This window comes from Lampris incognitus, chromosome 16, assembly GCF_029633865.1.
Source record: "Lampris incognitus isolate fLamInc1 chromosome 16, fLamInc1.hap2, whole genome shotgun sequence".
NCBI lineage: Eukaryota > Metazoa > Chordata > Actinopteri > Lampriformes > Lampridae > Lampris > Lampris incognitus.
Window position 1 is genome coordinate 6344749 of NC_079226.1, and position 20230 is coordinate 6364978.

Consider the following 20230-nt stretch of genomic DNA (forward strand, 5'->3'; position numbering starts at 1 on the left):
AGTCCTTTAAGATTTTAAATCTTAATTCCGTCTCAAAGACATGATGACTTTTGACACATTTCTGTCACTGCCACTGAAAGTTGGGATTTGGAGTTTTTCTGAAAGTAATCAACAGCTTCTCCTCTTCTTTTTTGTTGTTCTTCAGGAAGGAGCTGGTCTCTGAAAAGGAGCAGGACAAAAAGGAGCAACAGAACACATCGCGCCTGGTGCAGGAGCACAGCAAGCTGCTGGAGGAGAACAGAAGCCTGTCCGCCTACTTCCAGGACCTCAAGAGCAAGCTGGCCCTGATCCTGAGTCAGCAGAAGGAGCACAGCTAGGAAGGCCTGAACCGGTCTCGACCGCGGACGGACCAACCTGCTGCGAGGAGAACTCGGTCCTGGGTTCGGGTTTTTTGAGAGATTTCAGCTTTCTTGGGGAGTGAAGCCGAAGAGGCAGACGGGCCAACCTGACCTCTTTTCAACTAGATCAGCCCCGGTTCAACAACAGGTCTGGCTCATCTGCTGGACTGACGGCACGTCAGACGGAAGTGGGAAAGTGTCTCCGTTGGACTGGTTCCCTGCAGCAGTGCAAAGCGACAACGCATTTCACAAAACAAATAACGCCGCAACCTCTCGGACCGCTGGGTCTGAGTCAGCGGTCGCGGCTCGCCATGGGCGTTGTGGATGTCATCACCAGCCGCCTGCAGGGTTTCGAGGATGAGGAGTCACCTAGCCTGTAATCTCTTTCACATGACATACTTTCCTTTTTTTCTTTTTTTTTTTTCCCCCGGCCTTCAGTTGGGGTGGAACTTTTTTTTTTGTTGCTCAAAATGGCGGAAAAGGCCGCTGCAGTTTCTTTATTTTTATGCTCTCCCTTTTTCTATGTGTGCACAGTATTTTCTTTATCACCGTTCAGCCAAGAGGGAGGATGCTGACAGTATGTGCAGGTGCTCTTGGTTTTAACAACAAATCATGTAAATTACTGTGACGATGAGGTTTTCTGAAGGGCGTCGTCCTCTGGGGACACAACTTCCTCGGTACAAAAGAAAAGCATTTATTGAAAATGGTTCAATAACTGATGGACTTTTTTTAATCTCTGTTTGATTTAGCAAATGTGTTTCTAACAGCTTGGCCTTAACGGTGTGATGACATCATGTGTTGAGACCACACACACGGCCCTTTGGTGTCGGTACCTCGGGTTGAGGTCACATCCGGGGGTATATCGTTGTTTCATTTTTTTTAAATGCTCTCCAGTGAGGAAGACGATGGTTTTAGTTCAGCTTGGCGGATGCAGCTGGACTTTCCACCAGGGGGTGCTGTTTGGTTTTAAGCATCGGCGGTTCTCTGGATTTGTTCACAGGTTGCCTTAGGACTCGAACTATGCATTAAAATGTGCATTAAAACGAGTTCAGTTCTGCTTACTCGCCTGTTCGCCAGGGCCTGTGGTCTCTCGTCACGTCTGTCATCCCCGGCAATCTTTGCTACGCTTATTTTTCTCTTCTTGTATTATTTGTGTAGTCTGCTCCACTCTGTGTAAAGCGTCCTTGGGTCCCTTGAAAGGCACTGTATAAGTTTAAGTTGCTTTTCAGAACCCGACATGGTTTTGCAGTTCTTAGGTGCACCTTCAAACTGAGCACATTGTGAAGACGACCGGTTGTGTTGGAATTAGGATTAAAAAGTGGCACTGCTGTCTCATCTTTGCGAAAAGTCAGTGTTGCCGCCTCAGTCATTTCTGTTGATCTTGTTTAACAAACGATTTTGCGTTCTGGGGTGAGGGGGGGGCGTGCGGATGGCACGGCGGTCTATTCCGTTGCTTACCAACACGGGGATCGCCGGTTCGAATCCCTGTGTTACCTCTGGCTTGGTCAGGCATCCCTACAGACACAATTGGCTGTGTCTGCAGGTGGGAAAGCTGATGTGGGTATGTGTCCTGTTCGCTGCACTAGCGCCTCCTCCGGTCGATCGGGGCGTTTGTTCAGGGGGGAGGGAGAAGGGGGGGGGTAGCGTGATCCTCCTATGTGCCACGTCCCCCTGGCGAAACTCCTCACTGTCAGGTGAAAAGAAGCGGCTGGCGACTCCACATGTATCAGAGGAGGCATGTGGTAGTCTGCAGCCCTCCCCGGAGTGGCAGAGGGGGTGGAGCAGTGACCGGGACGGCTCGGAAGAGTGAGGTGATTGGCCAAGCACAATTGAGGAGGAAAAAAAGTGCGTTCTGTCCCGAAGCCTCGGTATTGGGTCGCTCCAGCCATGATTCATATTTCTCAACAGAGCGTCTTGGGTTGGTGCGGCTGTCAGAGACCGCGGGCACTTGGTCTGTTTTTGGTGTTTGCCACTACTGTCAAACTACTGAGTCTACACACATGTTAAGCATCGGATCCACTGAATAAAGCAATCAAAGCTTTTTAAACCAGCATGTAGCAGACAATGGACTGTGTGTGTTCACATGTGCTTTTATTACGCCGCGTGGTTACGGAGACCTATAAGGTCATGTCCGAACAAGATAGGCTGTTTTGTTGGTTTTATTTTTTTGTGGGGGGGGGGGGCAAATAAGATAAGGCTAAACAATGAGAAGAATGTTTAAAATGAATAACCCAAACACAACCTGGCAGAAAAGAGGGCGATTTCATCACTGCACTTCCTCCCACACAACAGCACGTTGTGTGCACAGCTGAAGTAACGTCTCGGGGCAGGTTTACTCAGCCTTTTCTTTGGATGGCAGGCGTCACTTGTTGTTGCGTGTACAGTTGCCGGTTTGGCCTGTTTGAACGGCGCCCCAAACCGGCGATGACACAACTCTGGAAGTCATCATGACCTCTCAACCCCCCCCCCCTCCCCCCGCCGAGAGGAAGAGCTTGGTTTGCGCGGCACCGCAGATGACAGCTAAATCACCCCCGCCGACTCGTATGAGCAGCTTGTGCGGGCCGCATCTGCTGAGCTCGCCGTCATTCCTGGCATTTTAAGCAGCTGAAGGGGTCTTGCTCGACCAGATCTCAGGATTAAGTGCATGGGTTTTGCTGGAGAAAGTGTAGGTGTGAGTCTTGGTAGATATTTTATCACACCTGTTCAGCAGGGCTGTGTGTTGGTGAGAATCTGGCGGTACGATACGTATCACGATACAGGGTTATGGCTCAGTATATCGCGATACTGTAAGAAAGGCGATATATTGCGGTTTCGTACGCCTGTGTTCTTTGTGCTTATGCTACTTCCTGTCTCGGTTTACGTTGTTGGGTTGGAGTGGAAGAGTCACATGGCTGAAGATAGAGTACAACACTGTCATCTAGCGGTCGTGGGGTTACACACACAACACATAATGTTTGTCACGAACCTTTACGTGTAAACAATTAAAAATCGATGTAGTGGTTTTGAGAGTCGATGCAGTATCACAAAAGGTAATATCGCCATACTCGAGTGTATCGATGTTTTCTTGCATCCCCTGCTGTTCAAGCATCTCACCACTCAGGCTCCTCCAGCTGCCGGAGAAATTGCAGCTCCCAGGAAGCCAATCTCTACCACTTAGTTTGGGCCTGCCCGAAAGTAGACTTAGACTTAGACTGCTTTTTATATAAATGTATTTCTAGTTTCTCCCCTTATCCCACCCGATTAACCCGATGGCATATGGCCGGAACTCTTGTGGAATAACTCCCCTGGCTCACGTCTCCAAAGGAAGGAGATAGTCGTAACACCAGCTTCCTTCAAACTCATGTTGGCTGCTCTCGCTATTTTACACGCTGAAGCCTCCTCGCATGGATTGCATCACCTTCAGGCCGCGAAGGAGGCGTAGGGAGAATGCTTTCAGTTGCTTGGCTGCAGGCGCCCGGATGGGCCAGAGGGGTCGCTGGAGAACGACGAGTCCCCGAACACTACACCGATCTACACCCACTCTCCCTCGGGTAAGGGTGGCCTAATGAAGGCCTGACCCCGTGGACGCTCTGGCTGGGACCGGTTACGGCGAGTCTGGGATACGAACCTCCCGGCCACATGACGAGCGGACTGCAAGAACGGCGGTTTAATCCGCTCCGCCACCAGAGCAGCCTTGACTTAGACTGCTTTTATTTGCCATTGCCTTATACGCATGTCTCATATATACAAGGGAACGAAATTACGTTTCACAAAGACCTCAGTGCCACATAAAAACAAATGACACGCACAATAAATATTAAAAGCAAAAGGTGCATTAAAAACAAGAATTACTTCACAGACCTAAACATCACAAGCACGAAATAGCTCTTGGCATAAGAGTTATACAGAATTAGTGACTGTATTTGGGACAAAAATTACTTATAATTGGGATGAACTCCTCTTTGGTCTCTTACATGCGACACCCATAAACATTAATACAAGTTAGTTATGTGGAATACTGAGTGTAGCTGCCAGAAAATCAGTTACAAAGACATGGCTTAAGCCAGACAGCCCGTCTGCAGAGGACTGGTATGATGTCAAGAAAATGTAGGTGTAGCGAGCCCCCCCCCCCCCCCAAAAAAAGCCAACACAGAGCATGGTGGTGTTTATATGCCACACTTAATTGCAAATTAGGCCAAATGAGAACCGGTATGATATCATCTACAGAGGACTGGTATGATGTCGTCTACGGAGGACCGGTATGCTATCATCTACAGAGGACCGGTATGATATCATCTATAGAGGACTGGTATGATGTCGTCTACGGCGGACCGGTATGCTATCATCTATAGAGGACCGGTATGATGTCGTCTACGGAGGACCGGTATGCTATCATCTACAGAGGACCGGTATGATATCATCTACAGAGGACCAGTATGATGTCATCTATAGAGGACCGGTATGATGTCATCTATAGAGGACAGGTATGATGTCATCTATAGAGGACCGGTATGATGTCATCTATAGAGGACCGGTATGATATCATCTACAGAGGACTGGTACGATGTCATCTATAGAGGACCGGTATGATATCATCTATAGAGGACCAGTATGATGTCATCTATAGAGGACCGGTATGATGTCATCTATAGAGGACAGGTATGATGTCATCTATAGAGGACCGGTATGATGTCATCTATAGAGGACCGGTATGATATCATCTACAGAGGACTGGTACGATGTCATCTATAGAGGACCGGTATGATGTCATCTATAGAGGACTGGTATGATATCATCTATAGAGGACTAGTATGATATCATCTATAGAGGACCGGTATGATATCATCTACAGAGGACCGGTATGATATCATCTATAGAGGACTGGTATGATATCATCTATAGAGGACCGGTATGATATCATCTACAGAGGACCGGTATGATATCATCTATAGAGGACCGGTATGATATCATCTACAGAGGACCGGTATGATATCATCTATAGAGGACCGGTATGATATCATCTACAGAGGACCGGTATGATATCATCTACAGAGGACCGGTATGATATCATCTATAGAGGACTGGTATGATGTCATCTATAGAGGACTGGTATGATATCATCTATAGAGGACCGGTATGATATCATCTACAGAGGACCGGTATGATATCATCTATAGAGGACTGGTATGATATCATCTATAGAGGACCGGTATGATATCATCTACAGAGGACCGGTATGATATCATCTATAGAGGACCGGTATGATATCATCTACAGAGGACCGGTATGATATCATCTACAGAGGACCGGTATGATATCATCTATAGAGGACCGGTATGATATCATCTATAGAGGACTGGTATGATATCATCTATAGAGGACTGGTATGATATCATCTATAGAGGACCGGTATGATATCATCTACAGAGGACCGGTATGATATCATCTATAGAGGACTGGTATGATATCATCTATAGAGGACTGGTATGATATCATCTATAGAGGACCGGTATGATGTCATCTATAGAGGACCGATACGATGTCATCTACAGAGGACCGGTATGATGTCATCTATAGAGGTTTGTTTTGATGTCATCTACAGAGGACCGGTATGATGTCATCTACAGAGGACTGGTATGATGTCATCTACAGAGGACTGGTATGATGTCATCTACAGAGGACCGGTATGATGTCATCTATAGAGGACTGGTATGATGTCATCTACAGAGGACTGGTATGATGTCATCTACAGAGGACTGGTATGATGTCATCTACAGAGGTTTGTTGTGATGTCATCTACAGAGGACTGGTATGATGTCATCTATAGAGGACTGGTATGATGTCATCTATAGAGGTTTGTTGTGATGTCATCTACAGAGGACCGGTATGATGTCATCTACAGAGGACTGGTATGATGTCATCTACAGAGGACTGGTATGATGTCATCTACAGAGGACTGGTATGATGTCATCTACAGAGGACCGGTATGATATCATCTATAGAGGACTGGTATGATGTCATCTATAGAGGACTGGTATGATGTCATCTACAGAGGACTGGTATGATATCATCTATAGAGGACCGGTATGATGTCATCTACAGAGGACTGGTATGATGTCATCTACAGAGAACCGGTATGATGTCATCTATAGAGGACTGGTATGATGTCCCTTATGGCATGTTTGTGATGGAAAGAATCACCTTCTCCACGAGGCTCGAGGAAACCAAATTTGAGTAAATTTTGAGAAGTGGAAATTGTGCATTTCCCCACAGCGTCCTTCTTTTGTTTGACTGTGTTTATGCAAGTACGGTTTTTGTACTTTTTCTTTCCTTTTATTCCTTTTGCCTCAAATGGGAAAAGACATGTAACATCTTCTATTCTTGTGTTCTGTAAAATGCAGAAAACAGATGGATCACTTTGTAAAAGTATCCAACTAAAGATGATTATGTAAAAACAGAGAAAGAAAGAAAATGTAGGTGTAGCCCCCCCCCCCCCAAAAAAAGGCCAACACAGAGCATGGTGGTGTTTATATGCCACACTTAATTGCAAATTAGGCCAAATGAGAACTTTAACAGAAAGGTATTTTTCTAATTTCATGCTCAGTCTCATGTATGGAAACAAGTTAATTGTGGGTTAACCCCCCCCCCACCCCCAGTCAAGACGAGAATGGGGGCAGTTATTCTGCCTTATTGGCAGCTCGGGACCTGTGATCGAAACTGTTCTTGTTTTGTTTTTGTTGCATAAGCTGAAAGTGTCCTGACGGAGGTGGTATTACCCTCCGTCAGTTATCCGGCTCTTCATATCTTGTGCCAACATTTGTCCCGGGGACTTGACTCACTTGAATGTCACGGTGGTTTCCATAGCGACGCTGTTATTTTTTATGCAATCCAAACAATGTGACTGCCTTTATTCACCACAGTCTGCTGCGCTCTGTGGTAACTGATTTTACGCAAACACACACACACACACACACACACACACACACACACACACACACACACACACACACACACACACACACACACACCCAGAGAGCTCTGAGGTGATGCAGTTGGACTGGATTTGAACCCACATCCGCCCATGCAGGACTCCACACAACATGAGACACATCACCACACATCTGTCACTCAGCGCCACGTCTGCCTTAAGCGCCCATTGTAAAGAAGGAAGAGAAGAAGAAGAAGAAGAAGAAGAAGAAGAAGAAGAAGGAGGAGGAGGAGGAGGGGGGGGGCAGGAGTGGAAGTGAAAGGGGTCGATGGCAGGGGTTGTGTTGTTTGGCAGATCCCGTCCCACCCTCCCATCTCGCCGAGCCGGACACCTTGCCTGCCTTTTCTGAGTCAACAGACGCCTCCTCCTTTGTCAACACGTCGGTCTGCAGGTTGTTTCTGCTGGGGGGGTTTCTTTCTTTCTTTGTTTGTTTGTTTGTTTGTTTGTTTGTTGCACCCCCGAGTTGTGTATCTCCCGTCTTGGCGCTATCGGTGTCGAAGAGACGAACTAGCTTTCTTTGTTGTGTGACGTCTGCTCTCCGACCGGCGACCAGGAGCACTTCGCCACCTCACTTCATCCTCCTCCTGCCTCCACGAAATGAGACTAAACGCCGTTTCCCCCGGCCCACAGCAGCGCAACACAAAGACGACAACAACACACCCAACCACTACAACAACACACACACACACACACCCAAACTACCACACACACACCCAAACTACCACACACACCCAAACTACCACACACACGCCCAAACTACCACACACACCCAAACTACCACACACACACACGCCCAAACTACCACACACACACACCCAAACTACCACACACACACACACCCAAACTACCACACACACACACCCAAACTACCACACACACACACCCAAACTACCACACACACACACACCCAAACTACCACACACACACACACCCAAACTACCACACACACACACCCAAACTACCACACACACACACATACCCAAACTACCACACATATCCAAACTACAACGCACACCCAAACTGCCACACACATCCAAACTACCACACATACCCAAACTACCACACACACCCAAACTACCACACACACCCAAACTACCACGCACATCCAAACCACCACACATACCCAAACTACCACACATATCCAAACTACAACGCACACCCAAACTGCCACACACATCCAAACTACCACACATACCCAAACTACCACACACACCCAAACTACCACACACACCCAAACTGCCACACACATCCAAACTACCACACATACCCAAACTACCACACACACCCAAACTACCACACACACCCAAACTACCACACACACCCAAACTACCACACACACCCAAACTACCACGCACATCCAAACCACCACACATACCCAAACTACCACGCACATACAAACCACCACACATACCCAAACTACCACACACACCCAAACTACCACACACACCCAAACTGCCACACACATCCAAACCACCACACATACCCAAACTGCCACACACATCCAAACTACCACACATACCCAAACTACCACACACATCCAAACTACCACACATACCCAAACTACCACACACACCCAAACTACCACACACACACCCAAACTACCACACACACACGCCCAAACTACCACACACACCCAAACTACCACACACACACATGCCCAAACTACCACACACACACACCCAAACTACCACACACACACACACCCAAACTACCACACACACACACCCAAACTACCACACACACACACCCAAACTACCACACACACACACACCCAAACTACCACACACACACACACCCAAACTACCACACACACACACCCAAACTACCACACACACACACATACCCAAACTACCACACATATCCAAACTACAACGCACACCCAAACTGCCACACACATCCAAACTACCACACATACCCAAACTACCACACACACCCAAACTACCACACACACCCAAACTACCACGCACATCCAAACCACCACACATACCCAAACTACCACGCACACCCAAACTACCACACACACCCAAACTACCACGCACATCCAAACTACCACGCACATCCAAACTACCACGCACACCCAAACTACCACGCACATCCAAACTACCACGCACATCCAAACTACCACGCACACCCAAACTACCACACACACCCAAACTACCACACACACCCAAACTACCACGCACATCCAAACTACCACGCACATCCAAACTACCACGCACATCCAAACTACCACGCACATCCAAACTACCACGCACATCCAAACTACCACGCACACCCAAACTACCACACACACCCAAACTACCACACACACCCAAACTACCACGCACATCCAAACCACCACACATACCCAAACTACCACACACACCCAAACTACCACACACACCCAAACTACCACGCACATCCAAACCACCACACATACCCAAACTACCACACATATCCAAACTACAACGCACACCCAAACTGCCACACACATCCAAACTACCACACATACCCAAACTACCACACACACCCAAACTACCACACACACCCAAACTGCCACACACATCCAAACTACCACACATACCCAAACTACCACACACACCCAAACTACCACACACACCCAAACTACCACACACACCCAAACTACCACGCACATCCAAACCACCACACATACCCAAACTACCACGCACATCCAAACCACCACACATACCCAAACTACCACACACACCCAAACTACCACACACACCCAAACTGCCACACACATCCAAACCACCACACATACCCAAACTGCCACACACATCCAAACTACCACACATACCCAAACTACCACACACATCCAAACTACCACACATACCCAAACTACCACACACACCCAAACTACCACACACACCCAAACTACAACGCACATCCAAACTACCACACATACCCAAACTACCACACACATACCCAAACTACCACACACACCCAAACTACCACGCACATCCAAACTACCACACATACCCAAACTACCACGCACATACCCAAACTACCACACACACCCAAACTACCACACACACACACCCAAACTACCACACACACCCAAACTACCACACAAAATGCCGTTTCCCCCAGCCCACAGCAGCGCAACACAAAGACAACAACACACCCAACAACTACAAGTACACACACATACCCAAACTACCACACACACCCAAACTACCACGCACATCCAAACTACCACACATACCCAAACTACCACGCACATACCCAAACTACCACACACCCCCAAACTACCACACACATACCCAAACTACCACACATACCCAAACTACCACACACACCCAAACTACCACACATACCCAAACTGCCACACACACGCAAACTACCACACATATCCAAACTACCACACATATTCAAACTACCACACATACCCAAACTACCACACACACCCAAACTACCACACACCCCCAAACTACCACACACATACCCAAACTACCACACATATCCAAACTACCACACACACCCCCCAAACTACCACACACACCCAAACTACCACACATATCCAAACTACAACGCACACCCAAACTACCACACACATCCAAACTACCACACATACCCAAACTACCACACACACCCAAACTACCACACACACCCAAACTACCACGCACATCCAAACCACCACACATACCCAAACTACAACGCACACCCAAACTGCCACACACATCCAAACTACCACACATACCCAAACTACCACACATACCCAAACTACCACACACACCCAAACTACCACACACACCCAAACTGCCACACACATCCAAACCACCACACATACCCAAACTGCCACACACATCCAAACTACCACACATACCCAAACTACCACACACATCCAAACTACCACACATACCCAAACTACCACACACACCCAAACTACCACACACACCCAAACTACAACGCACATCCAAACTACCACACATACCCAAACTACCACACACATACCCAAACTACCACACACACCCAAACTACCACGCACATCCAAACTACCACACATACCCAAACTACCACGCACATACCCAAACTACCACACACACCCAAACTACCACACACACACACCCAAACTACCACACACACCCAAACTACCACACAAAATGCCGTTTCCCCCAGCCCACAGCAGCGCAACACAAAGACAACAACACACCCAACAACTACAAGTACACACACATACCCAAACTACCACACACACCCAAACTACCACGCACATCCAAACTACCACACATACCCAAACTACCACGCACATACCCAAACTACCACACACCCCCAAACTACCACACACATACCCAAACTACCACACATACCCAAACTACCACACACACCCAAACTACCACACATACCCAAACTGCCACACACACGCAAACTACCACACATATCCAAACTACCACACATATTCAAACTACCACACATACCCAAACTACCACACACACCCAAACTACCACACACCCCCAAACTACCACACACATACCCAAACTACCACACATATCCAAACTACCACACACACCCCCCAAACTACCACACACACCCAAACTACCACACATATCCAAACTACAATGCACACCCAAACTACCACACACATCCAAACTACCACACATACCCAAACTACCACACACACCCAAACTACCACACACACCCAAACTACCACGCACATCCAAACCACCACACATACCCAAACTACAACGCACACCCAAACTGCCACACACATCCAAACTACCACACATACCCAAACTACCACACATACCCAAACTACCACACATACCCAAACTACCACACATACCCAAACTACCACACATACCCAAACTACCACACATATCCAAACTACAACGCACACCCAAACTGCCACACACATCCAAACTACCACACATACCCAAACTGCCACACACATCCAAACTACCACACATACCCAAACTACCACACACATCCAAACTACCACACATACCCAAACTACCACACACACCCAAACTACCACACACACCCAAACTACCATGCACATCCAAACCACCACACATACCCAAACTACCACACACCCCCAAACTACCACACGCATACCCAAACTACCACACATACCCAAACTACCACACACACCCAAACTACCACACACACCCAAACTACCACACATACCCAAACTACCACACATATTCAAACTACCACACATACCCAAACTACCACACACACCCAAACTACCACACACACCCAAACTACCACACATACCCAAACTACCACGCATATCCAAACTACCACACACACCCAAACTACCACACATACCCAAACTACCACACACCCCCAAACTACCACACATACCCAAACTACCACTCACCCCCAAACTACCACACATATCCAAAATACAACGCACACCCAAACTACCACACACACCCACACTACCACACACACCCAAACTACCATACATACCCAAACTACCACACACCCCCAAACTACCACACATATCCAAACTACCACACATATTCAAACTACCACACATACCCAAACTACCACACACACCCAAACTACCACACATACCCAAACTACCACACATATCCAAACTACCACACACACCCAAACTACCACACATATCCAAACTACCACTCACACCCAAACTACCACGCATATCCAAACTACCACACACACCCAAACTACCACACATATCCAAACTACCACACATATTCAAACTACCACACATACCCAAACTACCACACACATCCAAACTACCACACATACCCAAACTACCACACACATCCAAACTACCACACACACCCAAACTACCACACACCCCCAAACTACCACACATACCCAAACTAAACGAAATATCACTGTCCAAGGGAACAAACACCAGCCAGGATGACTGTCGGAACCACCGGTCTGCATGGGCTAGCAGTTAGCTTAGCCTGCCCCGCTTCCGTGTCCTGTCAGATCGCCCTCGACGTTTCCTCTGTGGTGGGAGCTCCAGGCAGGGCCGTGGTCTCCGGGCCCACCGGACAAAGCAGACCAAGCTCCCCCAGCTGATCCAGCACCAGCTCTCCCAGCCATCAGACGAAGACAAACTCAGACGCAGACGTGGACAAAGACCCTGCATGGACGGTACTGGGTGAGGAGGCCGCCACAAAGGTGAATTCGCGCCGCCATCTTCCGGTGTGGAAGTCCCAGCGGTCAGGGTGTCGTCGTGCAGCCAGAGAGCCGGCAACGGCGTGTCCTCTCCGTGTGTTCGGTGATGTTATTCCCAGCATGGTGCAGACATGCATGTTGAGGGGAGACGAGGACCACCTCGACACCAGCTCAGGGAACTGATGCCCTGCAGTGGCCTAAAGGATGGACACACACGGGTAAAACCAATACTGGCCTTGTCATCGTGCCGTACTTGGTCCAACAAAGGGCTTCTTTGCCAGACGGTGACTGTCTTGACTAAATGGGATACTCACAAGTCTGGTCACTTTGCTGTAGAATCTAGCTGGTTTTCAGTGCACAGCGTAACTTCAATCTGAGTTTACTGCGTTAATATTTTACGTCCGGGTGGCGTAGTGGTCTATTCCCTTGCCTGCCAACACCGGGATCGCCGGTTCGAGTCCCCGTGTTACCTCCGGCATGGTCGGGCAACCCATCCATCCATCCGTTATCCGAACCGCTTATCCTGCTGTCAGGGTGGCGGGGATGCTGGAGCCTATCCCAGCAGCCACTGGGCGGCAGGTGGGGAGACACCCTGGACAGGCCGCCAGGCCATTTAGGAAACATCTTAAAGGTGTGCAGGAAATGGCTTTTGAGAAGCTCTAGTCCCCCCTCATGTTGAATACGTGGTTGTGGCCCTCCTTTTTTTCCGATTTGCATATGTCTTTGTGGGGCGACAGTAAGTCAAGAGGTGGAGCAGAGGAGGTCGCCCGGGTAACTGAAGGGTTGCCGGTTCTGCCCCCGAGCAAGGCACCTAACCCCTAACTGCAGGATGAGCTGGTTGTTGGCTCGCATGCTTGGCACCGCCGCCGGTGTGTGTACGAGTGTGTGTAGTGGGTGGGAAGGTGTAACTGTAATGCATTCCGGTGTCCCGCGGCTGGAAAATCGCTGTATGAAATGCTCGTCTCCTCCTCGCGGCGTGGCCTCGTCCCGTCGGTCGTGGGCCACACCCTGCGCCCCGTCACCGAGCCGAGAGGATCTCCGCTGCTCGCAGCATCGGTCGTGGCTATTTATAACGTGGAGAATGTGGGCTGATCTGAATTCCAAGTGGCTGAATAAACAGGGTCCTGGACGTGGCCTGTCTGCGCCAACCTGATAAAATGTGATGGCTTTCCCTGCTCGCTCCGGATTAGAAACCACGCTGGAGGAGCCACACGAGCCCGCCCGACAGCACAGCACGGGGCTAGCCGCCGCAGACACGGCCGCTAGAAATCCTGACCGGGGGCCCTGTTTTGTCTGCTTTGTGTGGATTCCAGCCCCAGCCCTTCTTCGCTCGCTCACATTTCCTCGTCTTGAAAGTGTGGAGGGACTAGAGTGTCGTTAGCCGCCGTGTTCTGTTTGGTTTGGCTTGTTGTTGTCTCCCTGCGTGGCTCCTTCATGTGGAGCAGGGAGCGCTCCTTAAATCACGTCAGCCCTGCATTACAGTCACCACCATTAAAAGCACCGTCTTTAGCATTATCGTGGTTATTATTTATGATCATGTAGGGTGGCGCAGTGGTTAGCGCGGTCGCCTCACAGGGGTAGTCCAACCTTGGGGGTCGTCCCGGGTCGTCCTGTGTGTGGAGTTTGCATGTTCTCCCACAGTCCAAAGACAATCGGCCGTACTAAATTGTCCCTAGGTATGAATGTGTGTGTGTGGGCCCTGTGAAGGCCTGGCGGCCTGTCCAGGGTGTCTCCCCGCCTGCCGCCCAGTGACTGCTGGGATAGGCTGCAGCATCCCCGCGGCCCTGAGCAGGATAAGGCTCTCGGATAACGGGTGGATGGATGATGGTGTGACTTGGTGTTGATCACATTTTCTCTGCGTCATTGAGGAAAACACGTGAACACAAGTTGGACAAGCGCGTACGACACAACCGCAAATCCCGTTGCATCGCGGCTGTGTGTTCACGGTTCATTCGTAGAACAGGAATCAGCAGGGAGTTCAGCATTTCCGTTGTCGTTCAAACAGAAAGTCTCCCGTTTCCCCCAGTGTACCTTTCCCCTTTCTTTCTGGGGCCTTAGGTCAAAGGTCGTACGCGCCTTTTGTCGAACTGGCCTCCATCTCCAGCCACTGTGTTGGTGTTCGGCGGTCTGTCGTTGCCTTTGTACCAGTAAACCAGTGAATATTTATGAAACTATGCATATTTGTAATGGAGCAGCTGACCCCAAAGTACTTTTTGAATCGTTTTGTGAATGTTTCAATTAGCCGGCGTCTTCCTAACGTGATGCACTTTGACCTGCAGCTCATGCTTTAAAGGTGCCACAGAAATCAACTTTATCAGTTTGTTGATGATGATGATGATGATGATGATGATGATGATGATGAGCAGGAGGAGCGTTATTATTGTTATTACTTCCCCTTTCTCTCCAATATGGCCCTGAAACAGGGCAGGGGTTTCTCCCACTGGTGGAGAGTAAAAAAGTACAAGTACTTCATTTCAGTACTTAAATACATTTTTCAAGTATTTGTACTTAAGTATATCAAATGTTGGCCTTTTACATTAACATGTGTACACGTTTTACTGATCTGAAAGCTTAATATTTTATCCACTTTACTTCCCCTTTCTCTCCAATGTGGCCCTGAAACAGGGCATTGGTTTCTCCCACTGGTGGAGAGTAAAAAAGTGCAAGTACTTCATTTCAGTACTTAAATACATTTTTCAGGTATTTGTACTTAAGTATATCAAATGTTGGCCTTTTACGTTACAGTTCAGAGCAAATGGCGATACCTTTTCTTCCGCTACATTTCTAACATGGTCGCTCTAGTTTAGGCTTCTTTAATTTTTTTTTAAAACCAGGGATTTATATTTAGAAATATATATATAATTATATTTAATATTATTTATTATATATCTAATTATAATCATACTTATACTTAAAAATGTGTTAGATTGTGCCCAGGTGTGAATGTGTTGGGCCCTGTGATGGCCTGGCGGCCAGTCCGGGGTGACTCCTCGCCTCCTGCCTCACGACTGCTGGGACAGGCTGCAGCATCCCCGCCACCCTGGTTAGCATAGCGGCTCGGATGATGGATGGATGGATTTATATTCAGATACATATCAGAAGCAAGAGGAACCAGTCCGCTGAGCCACGGCAGACAATCAAACTGTCAGGTGAAACTTTCCTAGAAACAAGGTCGAAGCTTAGTGTTCACGGCTCGTTGGCGCTAACATCTCTCATCTACTATAAGTCGACTCGGAGAAAAACATTCTGATTGGCTTTCAGTGTTGACAGGCAGACTTTTGGTTTTACGGTATTAGATCTGCACATAGGGTAAAAAAAACAAAAACAAAACAGGGCACTGGATAAAACAAGTACTTTTACTTTTCCAACTTTAAGTACGTTTTAAAGTGAGTAATTTTGAATTTTAACTCGAGCGGAAACGTCAGTGTGGTTCTTTTCCCTTTTCCTAGAGTAGTTTTGTTTCAGGGTATTTAAATCACTCATACCATGAGTGGATTACTGAACGGGCCTATGGGGCCCAGGCTCAGGGGCTCGGGGGCCCAGGGGCTCGGGGGCCCCTAAGCCAGAGCCTCTGCGTGAAGTTGCTGTTATTAACTTTGCATTTCTTGTGGCATAGTCAAAGAGCTCAGTCATTCATGTCAATAACAGAACCCCAAAACTCCTACTGAAAAACTCAGTGTACCGGGGGGGGGGGGGGGCTTTTACTCGTCGGTGACCAGGGGCCCATCTTCTCATAAATCCGCCCGTGGTTCATACGTACAGCTTTGTTCTTACACACCCATAGGTTTTTTTTTATCTTTTAGCTGTCAAGATGGTGTGGCAGTGAAAAGCGAGGCCTGGTGGTTATAGTAACGCCTTCCTCCTAGCACCCATCGTCTGCTTGCAGCGAGCATCGCCCAGGGCCCCAGGCTATCAAAGGCCTCAGCGTGGGCAGGGTTCAGGGGTGACCCGGGTTCTGCACCGGTCTCTGAGATGAACCTCAGGGCTACAAACTTCCACGCCTGCGTGAGAACAAATTTGTCCGCCGGACCAGTGGACGAAGGAGGCGGTTAAAGGTCTGAGTACTTCCTCCACCACTGCTTCTTCCTCATCACATTTCCGGTTAAAGGTGGAACTCTCTGGAACCTTTTCCCCAGAAAATGTGGGGGGGAAAGAAACCTCAAAAAACAAAAACTAAACCCTGTAATGGTAAAAACCCCTGTAAGGGTATATGGTATACATACCATGGTCCTATAGTTTATCTACAATATACTATAGTTTATAGACAGTACTATGCTATTTGTACCACCACACATACCATACAGTGTACTATAGAATATACCAGAGCACTGCCAAAAATACCGTGGTAGCGTTACCATGGTAACGGTACTGCAGTAATACCATGGTACTACTACGTTACAATCACCATAGTAAACGTGTACCACAGCACATACTACCATAGGGTTTAATATAGTTTAAACCAAAATACAGTGGTAGAGTTACCATGGTAACGGTACCGCAGTAATACCATGGTACTACTACGGTACAATCACCATAGTAACCATAGTAAACGTGTACCACAGCACATACTACCATCGGGTTTAATATAGTTTAAACCAAAATACCGTGGTAGAGTTACCATGGTAACGGTACCGCAGTAATACCATGGTACTACTATGGTACAATCAGCATAGTAAACGTGTACCACAGCACATAGTACCATAGGGTTTAATACAGTTTAAACCAAAATACCGTGGTAGCGTTACCATGGTAACGGTACCGCAGTAATACCATGGTACTACTACGGTACAATCACCATAGTAACCATAGTAAACGTGTACCACAGCACATACTACCATCGGGTTTAATATAGTTGAAACCAAAATACCGTGGTAGCGTTACCATGGTAACGGTACCGCAGTAATACCATGGTACTACTATGGTACAATCACCATAGTAACCATAGTAAACGTGTACCACAGCACATACTACCATCGGGTTTAATATAGTTTAAACCAAAATACCGTGGTAGAGTTACCATGGTAACGGTACCGCAGTAATACCATGGTACTACTATGGTACAATCACCATAGTAACCATAGTAAACGTGTACGACAGCACATACTACCATCGGGTTTAATATAGTTGAAACCAAAATACCGTGGTAGCGTTACCATGGTAACGGTACCGCAGTAATACCATGGTACTACTATGGTACAATCACCATAGTAACCATAGTAAACGTGTACCACAGCACATACTACCATAGGGTTTAATATAGTTGAAACCAAAATACCGTGGTAGCGTTACCATGGTAACGGTACCGCAGTAATACCATGGTACTACTACGGTAAACTTGGTAATGGGCTCTTCAGTGTCACACCTGCAGGCTCACACGCGACACACTTGTGTCCCAAACTAATCGATTGATTGTTGTTTTGTTTGTTGTGTGACGACGTGATTGATCCCCGTTTCTGTCCGGTGCTCCGGGTTTGGACGGGACGGGGACGGGACGGGGGCCGCCGCGCTGATCCGGCTCCGCTCGCACACGCACACGTGCTGCGCCTCACGCGGCGGGAAGACTTTGTGGGTGTGACCTGTATTGGCTGCTTGTCACTGACAGACAAACAAACAAACAAACAAACAAACAAACAAAACAAAACAAAACAAATGCGTGCTCGGTCGTGGTCCCCCTGAACGGGCGCCTCGTTATGAATGAGACACGGTGACGTCATCGGCCCCAATGTCAACAATGTAGCGCCCGGAGATCGGAAGGCGTTCCATAGCAGCGTTGCGTGCGCGCCGGAGCTTTAACTGGGAAAAAGGTCCGACGTCCAGACTGGTATCCAGTCCATCGCCACAAGCCAGTTTTGGGGGGGGTTTTGGGGGGGGCGGCGGGGGGGTCGCTTTTTTTTCCCCTATCAAACCACAGCACCGGGAAATCCAGCGTTAATGAGCACCGCGCAAGACGCGCTTTCCGTCCTGCGGGGCCGCTGCTGAAGTCACCATGTGGAGCCATTGGTGATCTGAGGACCAGAACGCTGACACACCACGAAACGGGTACGTGCACGAGGAGACCGAATAACCCACCGTCTCTATGCGGGCTTCGGCAACGCGGACCCCGGGGGGTCCGAACCCGTCGTTCGCCCTCCCGAATCTGTAGGTCCGCGTTTGTCCTCCGCGTTTCCTTGCACCGCGATCGTGTCCGATGCTGGCTTCGGCGTTTAACGTGGTCTACACGCTGACGTTGTGTTTGAGGGATTGTGATTGTTACTCATTAGCAACGTGTTTGGGGTGGTGGGGGTGGGGGTGGGGGTCAATACTGAAGGTATTGTGTGAATGGATGGTGTGGAGGCTGACGGAGGGGTTTGTTTTGGGTGGTCTGCGGTCAGCAGGACTCCAGCTTTCATAACGAGGGGCTCTGTCATCCTGCGGATGGACGGATGGATGGAGGGATGGATGGATGGATGGAGGGATGGACGGATGGATGGATGGATGGATGGATCGGAGGAGGGGGGGGCGTGCAGAGGGACAAAGGATCCGAGTTCTCAGCCCTTTATTCCCGCCCTCCACCCTCGCGTAGTCGGTTCTATTACGGCTTCGTAGTGGATGCCTGCAAACGCGGGATTCGCAAAACCTTCTCGTTAACTGGCGACGGATTTGCGTCGCTTTGCAGCGATGCTGGTTCAGACGCTATGACATGCCATGAGACGCTATGACATGCCATGAGACGTTATGACATGCCATGAGACGCTATGACATGCCATGAGACGTTATGACATGCCACGAGACGCTATGACATGCCATGAGACGCTATGACATGCCACGAGACGCTATGACA

At 48.4% G+C, this 20230-nt stretch overlaps 1 protein-coding gene across 2 annotated transcripts in view; it reads left to right on the plus strand.

The window, feature by feature from the left end:
- Positions 1-3333, plus strand: part of LOC130126249 (mitogen-activated protein kinase kinase kinase 7-like) — a 30485-nt gene extending 27152 nt beyond the window's left edge. For both annotated transcript variants that reach the window (XM_056295675.1, XM_056295674.1), the window contains one exon: positions 146-3333. In XM_056295675.1, the coding sequence (XP_056151650.1) occupies positions 146-317 (172 nt within the window). In that variant the 3' untranslated portion in view covers positions 318-3333. The remainder of the gene's footprint in view (positions 1-145) is intronic.
- Positions 3334-20230: the final 16897 nt, after the last annotated feature.